Source organism: Molothrus aeneus, chromosome 16 (assembly GCF_037042795.1).
Source record: "Molothrus aeneus isolate 106 chromosome 16, BPBGC_Maene_1.0, whole genome shotgun sequence".
NCBI classification, from domain to species: domain Eukaryota; kingdom Metazoa; phylum Chordata; class Aves; order Passeriformes; family Icteridae; genus Molothrus; species Molothrus aeneus.
Window position 1 is genome coordinate 9,681,696 of NC_089661.1, and position 10,635 is coordinate 9,692,330.

Sequence of the window (10,635 nt, forward strand, 5' to 3'; positions counted from 1 at the left end):
GAACAAGCTCTCAGTTTTTGTGTTAAAAACCCAAGTGCTGTATTTGGATAAATGAACCCTCTGCAATCCCGCAGCACTGCTGTTGCACCTGCCACGCTATGGCAGTTATTAATTCTGGTTATTGCACTCTCTTAAGTCACAATTGTGTTTTCATTGCACAGGATGAGGATGCCAGGAACATAATGTTTCTGCTATTATTGTGTAAGCTTATTTTACAGTTTAGTTTTCTTTTCATATTGCTTTTTAGACATTGCATTCTTGACATTCTCTCGAGAACTGCAGCATGTTTTCTAGAGCTGTGAATAGGATAGCTTTTGTTAGGAGAGCCAAACAATCCATTCAGAGCAATATTGAGTACTAGCAGTGTTTATTAACAAGCCTTCTTGTCAGTAACCAAAAACTTTTTTAACCTTTGATATGTTTTTGAGGGTTAAGAGGAGCAAAAATAAGCACACTTGAATTGGTCTGGCATATTATTATTCTTGATAACACATTGTATTATTAAAAATAAATATTACTGATAGCAGAGCCTTGCTTATGGTCAGTGTCTATAAATATGTAATCAGGGTTATATAGAGTTGTATTGTTCTTTTATTGTGCTTATTGATTAGATAATATTTGCTGCTTAGTAACTTACAGATAAGAGAGAGTATTTTGGAGATCCTACATTGCCTCATGTGTCCTAAGAAGTGACATTGAGCTGTGTGATTGAGGCAGATGTCTATGAATAAATGAACCAAATGTTTACAGTAGTTAAAAGTGTAGGGAAAAATTAACCAAAACTTGGAAGGGCAAAGCAGCAGAATGCCAAGTTCTAGCATGAGTCCTAGAAAGAAGTGAGGGTTGTGCAGAAGAATCTCACTGTATCTTATGACCTTTCCTTTACTAATAGGAAGCAGTGAAGATGGAGAAAAAGATTAAATCAATTTAAACGTGCTTGGACTCCATACATAAAACACATAGACTTTGTGTTTGAAACTTCTTTATCTAAACTCTGGATCCTCCTGGAGTAACACAGGTAATCAAGAAGTACTGAGAAATGGAAGTAAACACTGAAAGCAATGTTAAATCAGGACATTAATTTGAATGTGTATTTAACTTTGTAATGTATTTTTAAATCAGTGCAATTTTGCTTTTCATTGAAAGACGATTCTGCCGCTGTTTTCAAGTACTTGAAGTATTTTTCAGATAACTTAAACAAGTAAAGCAATTACACTACAGTCTGGTTTATGTATGAGATTGTATAATATTCTTTTTATATTTTTCCATGTAGTTCATTATCTATTTGAACATTACACCTGTTGTAGAATTGTGTATACCTGTCCTGTGCAACAGGTGGCTGTGTTGATGGAACTGTTTGAATGATAGTTGATCAGTAGTGAGCCATATTTATTCAAAAAGATATCACTACATATTACTTTGCTTATTACAATTGCACTATGGATTATTCTTCCTTTATTTCCTGATGATGTACAGAATCAAAATCTTAGATCTTTCAAGGAAAAGAAGACAAGTTGAATTGGCCCAGTTATCCAGTTTAATTTGTCCTTTTTGTAGCCTTTTGCTATGCACGGTACTCGTAAAACGTACATAACTTCTGAGTATTATGTTAGACTTGCTGAAATCTTATATTCAGTACCATTTCTAAAATGATAATGGTTATAGAATGGTTGTTAGTGTTCATGTTTTATAGGAAACTGGAAAAGAATATATGATATACTCTGGAATTTTTAGATGAAAGAGATAATGTCTCTTAATTCCTACATATGATCCTACTGACTGCTTAAACTGTAATAGCATCTGACTATATCAAAGTTAAGGGCCTTCCAGTTTTTACTACAATTTCTGCCTTGGAGAAAGAAGAGGGAAAATTGGTTGTACAAAACTCTGGAATTTATGAATCTTACATAAAGACTAATTTCAATAGACTGGATTTGGGTACACTTGGCCCTTTAGTTGTACATTCTGTGAATTTTGAAGCTCATTCTTCTGCTGACTGCAGATCTGGGCTCCATTCAGAGGCCTGTGGTAAATCTACCTCTTGGTGATGTTATGACAATTAAGATTTTGATTAATGGTTAATGCCCAGTTCTGCACCCGTTATAGGGCCAGATCCATTTTAAGATGTCTGCAGAGCTCCATGGTACATCTTGAAATGCATTCTGAACAAAGGCTGCAGTACAATAGGTTTGCTCTGAAGCCTGTAGGGAAGGGAAGACAGTGGGGGGTTTAACCTTCCTACTCTACCATGCATTTAGCTGATTTAATCCTCTAAACTGCTTGGAAAAAGATATCCTTAATTATTACTCCAAAGTAAGTTCACTTGAGAAACAAATCCCTGACTTCTTGGAATGCCTTATGCAGTTCAAATCTGTAGGAAACACTGATAGAAGCAGTTTACCTGGCTTTGTATTTGTTTACTTGTACTAAAATACAAATGCACTGAAATGTGAAGTACTTTGTATTTTAGTGGCTGCTTTGGCAGGGCTTGAGGTAATGGTGATCCAAGTGCTCTGTGTCCAGATCCAGTCGCCAGAGAATTTTCATCATATGGAGATGGGAGGACTAGATATTTTCAGATGTTTGTTTTCTTTTTTTGTATACCTCTGTGTTAATTTTGATTTTTAAGTATGTTTTAAAGATGACAAGAATATGTTAACTGTTTTTTTTTCCAATGTTATTTAGCCCTTAAACCAGAATGGCTTCCATACTGATTAAAAGGGAATGATTTAGTTAATAATGTTGTTTGAAGTTGCCAATGAATTGAGATATCTTTTTCTGATGAGGCACTCAGGTTCAGAGTTAGTCAGAACTGTTCTTCAGTAGGAAGTGAGGAACTGAATTTTCCTATGGACCTTTCCCAAAACATTATTTAGAAGGCAAAGTCAAGTAGTTCTTAATACAGGCTTACAGTATACTGTAGAGGGTTTAAGGAAGCTGTGTGCTACTGAAAATATTTTAAAATGTTGGTAATAGACCTTGTGCACAAACTATTGCTTAGAAACTCCATCATTCCAACATTACACTCCTTGATACAGCTAGATTTAGGGTACCTCATCTGTCTTTAAATTTTCACCATAGTAAGAATGAAACTCCATAATGGTCTGCAGGGAACATGTGGGCTTGTCTGCCTTACGTGGTGAAAACCTTGTCAGACCTGGAGTTCAGCCTTAATTTTGAATCATTTTATTTAAAAAATAATTCTGGGTTAAATAAAAGCTTATGCTCCAGAATGTTGTCATTTGGTTGTGCATTTTGTTCCTTGTAATTCTGGAAAATCAGATGTTTATCTTGCACATCAGGAGTTTCCTTTGCTTGATGGAAATCTAAGATTTTTATTCTTACCCGGGTTTAAAGAAAAGCTTACACAGGAAGTAAAAGTTTACTCCTTTGTCCAAATGGACTCACTGCTAATGAATTGCCAAAGGAGCATTTTTTCCAAAACGAGATGTGTATGATATTAAGCAAGTTAATGTCCTTTTTAGCTGTACAATGAAGAGAAATAAATATTTAAAGTTAACTCAGATCACTTAAACATAAATTTTAATTTCAGTAATCCAGTAGGCTGGATTGCAATAATATAAACTATCTTTTGGAGTAAAAAAATAACACTTAAAGATCTGATCAACTACTAGCAATACTTAAATATCTGCCTGGCAGTTAAGTGGCACAATGAAGATGAATCAGTAATTCCAACATGTTACATTATAATGAGGGGATTTGTTCCAAATCATTCATTACACTCTATGTGATTTCTTGCACTAGCTACTTAAGCCTGGTCTCCATTTTAGAAGTACATGTATCTATTTTCAATGGTTTATTATGAGGACTGGTTACAGCTTAATTCCTTCTCTAGTAGAATACCTGGATTGTTTGAATAATGAAGGCATTGTCTCAATTTGGCTACTAAAGGTATTTAAAAGATCTGATTTTTCCCACCTAAAGAAGTTTGTTTGAACATTAGGATCTGTAGTGAGAAGCCAAGAGAGCAACAGGTGTGTCCAGTTTCAGTGGAAACACCTGTACTCTCCCAAATGCCCCAGCTGCAGATACACTGTGTAGAACTGCATTTATGGAAATTGCCATTTTCATGGAAATGAGCAGATTTAAATGTTTTTTCATATCCTTGTTGATGCACTAATGAAAGCCATTTAAGCCTCATTCTTTTTATCAGTATTTTTAGCAGATTTTTATGTAATAATCTTTCATGAGGAGGCTGGTTGGTAGAAAGACTTTTTTTTTTACAATTAAGCACTATCCTAAAATGTCAGCATTGTCAGGTGTCAGTGACTTGGCTATTTGTGTTGGAGTTGGTGAAAGGTGGAATTCAAGTACATTAGCCTTATAAGAAATAGCCTTAAATAAGAATGGATTTACTTCAAAAAAATTACTTCAGCTTTAAGTCATACATGTTAATGGTTTTGGTACAAAATGGGAAGAAATCTAGAGGAGAGTCAAACATCATATAAACTTATTGAAAATAAGTATTTGTAATACCAGCAGCCTGTTTTTCAGAAACTTGAATATGACTTACAGTTAGTTTTGTTTATGAAATTGTTTGAACTTGCACAGATGTAGGTGTAACTTAAATGATAAATGGTACTGATGTGTGTGTATATATAATGTTCAATTCTATTTGTAAATGAGAAACTATGTAACAAAATCATAGGTATGAGGTTTTCCTATTGTAATTTAATACAGGTATGAGGTTTATGGCAATATATCATAGTTAATGAAATTTCAGGTCAAAATGTCTTTAAATTGTGTACATTTTTAAATTGTAATTTCTACTGTATATTGATTATCATGCATAGTGTGATTCAAGAAACTGCTTGTAATTTAAAAATATTTAATATTAAAAATAAAATACAGTTATATATTTATAATCTCTTTGTCTGTTTGTTCATTTTTAAACAGATACCAGCAGTGTAGTTCTACTGTAAGATATATTTATTAGTCTCCTGAGGTTGAGAAAGTTCCAAAAGTTCAAAGCCACAGTCCAGCAGATGAGCCCGCGCTAAATAGCGTAGTCACCTTTAAATTCTGCCAGTATCATCACCCTTGTGAAAATTTCAGGTAAAGTGTGTACACAGTCAGTAGAGAAGCAATAATTAAAACAGAAACAGTGTCATTCTGAATACTGAATTTTGCTTTCAATCATAGAATTAGATATCTGTAGGAATAATGGGGATTTTGAAATTTATAACTTCAGAAAACAGGTTAATGATGTTTTCTCAGTGTTGACTGAATTTCTTCCTAGAAGAGTTGCTTGGTTTTTCTATACAAGTGCCTGTGCTGAATGGACCAAAAATCACCAGGTAAATAAATGGAGTGCTGGTGTGCACTGGGAGCTGCCGTGGTGAGATGCTGTGGCTGTTCCAGGCTGGGCAGGAGGAGAGGAGGGTGCTGGTGTTCCCTGCTTCCCGGGAGGGAAGGGATGGCCCGGGGCAGCCCTGGCCGTGTTGATGGAGGCTCTTGAGGAAGCCCCCACCTCTCATGGCAGCTGTTGAGTGCTGGCACATTTGTGACCTGGGAATGAGAAACTGATATCAAGATGACTTCACTTCATTAGGTAAAATATAACTACTGGGCTGAAATTTGACCAAGGCAGTGGTCATTAATGAGAACAGATGCAAAAGATCCCATGGCACTAAATTGGTCACCTTATATAGAACTTATTATCAAAGAATTTGAGAACTTGCAATCTTTATGAGCAGCAAGTTCTCAAAGAGATGGCAGTGCTGTGTCTGTGGGCCTGTGTCACACGGGTGCTGTGACAGCATGCAGAACAGAGCTGGCACAGACCTTGTCCTCCTGCAGCCGGGACACCCCACCAGCTGAGGAGGCCCTGACAGCGCCGTGCCTGCCTCAGTGTCGGTGACACCCGCACCGCCTCCTCACGCCGTGTGTCCCGTGCGTGTCCCCGCCGCGCTGTCCCACCCCGAGCACGGGCGGGCGCCGTGAGCGAGGCGCTGTGGCCGTGCCCGGCCCCTCGGCGGGGTGTGCGGGTCCGTGCCCGCGGAGGCACCGGAGCTCCCGCCCGCCGGGCCCGCCCCCGCCGCTAAAGCGACGTGTCCGGGACAGCGCCGGCCCTGCCTGCGGCTGCCTCCGCCTGCGGGGCTCGGGCAGCGCCTGCCCGGGGCTCCTCGGGCCGGGGCAGGGCCAGGGCCCCTCGCACGCTCCTGCTGACAGACCCTGCCTCGCTGAGAGCACGCGCCGCGTTCCCTCCCTGTTGTCCCCGCAGCCCTTGCTGCTGTTCCTGGCTTCCCCCGGGTCTCTGCCGCGTTGTCCCTTGGGCCCCGGGCGCCTTCTCGGCAGCGGGTGGAGTGGTAAGTCACAGAAGAGGGATGCCAGCCCTGGTAGATGGCTGCACAGGGTGTTAAATGTGTTGGTATTTGGCTGCTCTCTCTGGTTTCTCTTGACCACTCCAGTCTGTTGCTCCTGATCCCCCCACAATCTGTTTGCTCCTTGCACATGGATAGCACCTTCCTGGGACTCCCAGCAGCTTAGCTGGGGCTCTCTAAGGTAATTCTCCAGATTACAGCAGTGGCAGTCTAAGAACAAACCTGCCAGCTAGGTACCTTGTTATCCCATTATACCCCATTTGCTTTTGCCCAGCCTGCAGTTTTAAAGACTACTTCGCTCTCACAGTTTGCTGAAGCTTCCTTTCTCTTGGATCATCTTCCAACCTTTCTCTCCTGGCTGTGTCCATGAGCCCCCTCTTCACCAAGTCCTGTGGGCTGTGTTCTTCCAAACAGCAGCACTCCCCAGTGCTTCTTGTGCTTGGGCAGGGAAGCTTCCACTCCTCTGTGCTCTTCTGTAGCTGTGCCTTTTCTGCCAAGTGACTTACACCAAGTGTCCAGAACAAACTGGTGCTTGCCTTGGGACCTGTTTCCTCTCTGGAGATACCTGTGTGTCTCCAGCATGTTTTTAGGCTCCCACAACACAAGCTGCTTGGTGCTGTCTTTCAGCTGTCATCACCTGGGTGCTACCCTAACCCAGCTGCTTTGTGAATTCCTGTCCTGTTTAGTAAAGTTGCCTCTTTGGTAGTAAGAAACCTGGGGATGGCCAGGATGTCCTCACAGGAAGAGAACTGAGTCAGTGTGCAAGCCCAGCAGCTGAACGTGGCTTTCAAGAAATGAGAAACGAGACAGGAGGGGGTGTTTACCACAGCACAGCCGGGACCTGCCAGACACAGCACCACCTGCTCCAGCTAAGGTTGAGATTGTACTGGGACAGTCTCACATCTGGGGCTAGGGGTTTTGTTCTTTTTCCTTCATTTTTTATTGGCTCACCAACTCTCAAACTGCTCCTACACAATAGTATTGGCATAAAAACGTATTGTGTTTACACCAAACCTTTTTATGACTACATGAACTGGAAGAGTGTGGAAAGAACATATTTTGGGAATGTCTCTTAGTAACACCAATCGTTGGTGTTAGAGGCAGGGTTGCTGTGGTGCTGTTGTATTCAGATGTAATGTGGGCACAGAATATGGGCTGAGGGAGGTAAAATATCAGTGCTGTCAACTAATGCAGAGGAAGGAACATTGCTGTGTCTTTTTGGGTAACTTGGAAAGTAGCCTGCTCTGCTGCTGCTGATCTGGGGCAGCAACTGCAGTTAAGCCCTGCCATTATTGGATTTCTGTTGGAAGAGGGAAGTGCTTTTTGTGTGTGTGTTGAGGACTAGCCCACGACACAGAAATGCTGCAGCTGAAAACACGTGGCTGGCTCGGAGCTTCTCCCTGAGAGTGTGCCGTGTTTCCCTCTAGTGGACTCCTCTCACAGTGGAAACCTGCACCTACAAAAACCAATTACCAGGAGTTCAAGGAGAAATTACTTTGAGAAAGAGCCTGAGGGTCTGTCTAATACCCCCTAAGCCAGCACATGTACATGGAAGTGGTGCATGGCTTTATTATAATGTGGGGGAGTGAGGAACTGGGAGACAACAGCAGCATAAGAGATCAAACAGAGGCAATGTGTAACCAAACCTCACTGACTGTTGTATTCTGCATGGTTTTTGAGTTGTGGTTCACTTTTCTACAGAAAGACTGAATCAACTTGGAGGTCATTTTCTCTTATGTCCAATGATAAAGGAAAAACCTCTCTGCTTTGAGGCCTGTTTCTAAGAAGGTAGAGGCATCTGTTTTTCACCTGTAGGGGATTCACTGCATCTTTGTTTCACTGGTTCCATTCACTTGCCCTCTGTTCCCTCTGCACGCTCTCCTCCCAGCTGAATATTGGTGTTATGTTTTTACAGCACATTGACAATTAATACCAATCCATCCAACAAAACATGAAGACTAAAACAAAAGGAAAGAAACAAAGGCAAACTGCTGACAAAGAAGCGTTTTCCGAAGAGCCAGCAATGAGAAAAAAGGAACTGGTGAAATGTTTGCGACGCAAAGAAAGGAGGAATGGGGGAAACAAGGAGAGCAACAAGAGCCCCACAGGCAGAGGCAGGCGTGCTTGGAGCAGCAAGGACAGGCTGCTGAGGAGGCTGGAGAGCAACGAGCGCGAGAGGCAGAGGATGCACAAGCTCAACAACGCCTTCCAGGCCCTGCGCGAGGTCATCCCTCACGTGAGGGCCGAGAACAAACTTTCCAAAATAGAGACTCTCACTCTGGCCAAAAACTACATTAAATCCTTGACCTCCATTATACTCAATATGTCCAACGGACACTTTCCAGCAGTAGAAGGGATGGGGGGAGCCTGGGGATCCAAATTGTACCAGCATTTTCAACAGCAGCATGGGGAGGATGACCATGAGGAAAATCTACAGAAATATTCCACATAGATTCATAACTTCAGCCAAAACACCAACTGCCAGATACTACTGTCATTGTTTTTCCTTCTTACATCATAATACATGTCATTACCTAGAGGTTTAATGAGATTATTTTTGCCTCCAGTTTCTCCTTTTCTTTTCTGAAAAAGACAAACAGATAACCCTCGTGACTATAGTTTATATGTCACATTAAAAATTACCTTAAACCCTCAGAATTTCTCAGAGCATAATGAATGTGTTTGTGTGGTGTGCCAGGGTCTGGAACACTATCCTGTAACAATGGAGTTGACTTGAAAATGTGATTTAGTATCTTCTGAAAATTATCCCACCTGGAGTAGAGCAAGCTGAACCTTTAAGGTCTGTGTCATCTGAGTTCCTTGGAGTTAGTTGAGAATCTTGGATGTAGTTCTGTTCACCAGCCTTTCAATGACTCATCTGCTGTGCTAAAGAGAAGATTAAAATTGATGACAGCGTTTGACTGACTTGGTGACTGAAGTGGCACATAGGGGAAATTGGTCACCAAATCTGAATATTCATCTTGATCTTTAACTTTGGTGGATCTGCCCTGGTAATATTGAACATTGCAAGGCATAAAAAGATCTGTTGATGCAAACATCTGCAAAGCTTTCCTAGATTGTAAGCTCTCTAGAGTAAGGACAGTTCTGATCTGTGCTTCCAGAGCATCTGGCCTCACAGAGATTTTCTTTAGTGGGTGTCTGGGTGATATTCTAAAACAAATAATGAATAAGGGACAAATTACTTACTTTTGCCAAGACAATGATAAAAACGCTTTCATGTAGCCTTAAGTTAGACAATGCTCTGGCCAGTTTAAATTACTTCCTAATGAAGCCTGTGATGTGATCAGGTTCTTTCTGGGTTAGTGTTAGATTCTGATACTGTAAAACAATAAATGAAGCAGAAACTCTTCAAAAAGGAAAATAAGCTCTTTTTTCCCCCTCCCTCTATAGAACTTTTTACCTTCCATGGTAAAAAATTCTACATCACTGAGGAACTCTCTTTCCTCTTGTATTCTCATAGCTGGGGCACCTGAAGCTGGAGTGGCCTCAGTTGGAAGTGTGGTGCCCACGGAGCCCCCGTGCCCCAGCTCCCCCTCCCCACATGCCCCATGAACAGGAGGCTGCTGCTCTGTGCTCAGGAAACATTTGGCACCTCATCCATCACCAGGATTGATAATGGTTTGTGGCCTGGTCCTTTTCCAGCAGAGAAGGGTGTCCAAGGAGGAATGGGGGCTGAGGAAGGATTTCTCATATCCATCACAAAAGGATTGTGCTGCTCTGTGCAGTGTGGAATGTGTTTGTTGCTTGCTGCAGCACAGCTGAGGGGATGACAATGTCATTCAGAGTGAAAGGTGAGGGTTCCCACACAGGCTGGTAAGGGATGTGAATTATCTTTCTCCACCACAGCAATCCATAGCTATGATGTAGAACAACACAACAGTTTATACATGTGGTTGCCTTACTGGATCCTGCCTCAGCTGGAATTTTCTTAGTTGTTGAACTGTTTTCACATTAAAATAAATGGGATTTAGCCTTTCTCATACTCAAGTGTTAATGAAAGAGTTGCAGAGTGTCTTAGAGATTTAACTTGTCATTACAGTGCTGGATCTTACTCCATTCACCAGCAGCTCTGTGTGGGTAAATTAATCCTCACTGTATTTGTGCACTGATCACAATGGGTCAGTCAGTAACTCCAAGGCCTTTTCTTCCAGTTAGTCCACTCAGAACCTCCTGAAGTAAGAGATGTTGATGTTATTTGGTTATTTCTCACCCTAGGTCACTGCAAACTGTGGCTCTGTGTCACACAGCTATGACCAAGCACTTGTAGATT

At 41.4% G+C, this 10,635-nt stretch overlaps 2 protein-coding genes across 2 annotated transcripts in view; both read left to right on the forward strand.

Annotated features, from left to right (window-relative positions):
* The window catches only part of LMTK2 (lemur tyrosine kinase 2), a 41,854-nt gene extending 36,968 nt beyond the window's left edge, over positions 1–4,886 (forward strand). The window contains exon 14 of the mRNA XM_066561145.1: positions 893–4,886. Coding sequence (XP_066417242.1) covers positions 893–921 — 29 coding nt within the window. The 3' untranslated portion in view covers positions 922–4,886. The remainder of the gene's footprint in view (positions 1–892) is intronic.
* Positions 4,887–6,143: 1,257 nt separating this feature from the next.
* On the forward strand, positions 6,144–9,713 carry BHLHA15 (basic helix-loop-helix family member a15). The gene is made up of 2 exons (XM_066561066.1): positions 6,144–6,329; positions 8,260–9,713. The coding sequence occupies exon 2, from the start codon at positions 8,296–8,298 to the stop codon at positions 8,794–8,796; it is 501 nt and encodes a 166-aa protein (XP_066417163.1). The 5' UTR covers positions 6,144–6,329; positions 8,260–8,295; the 3' UTR covers positions 8,797–9,713.
* The last annotated feature ends 922 nt before the right edge of the window (positions 9,714–10,635 follow it).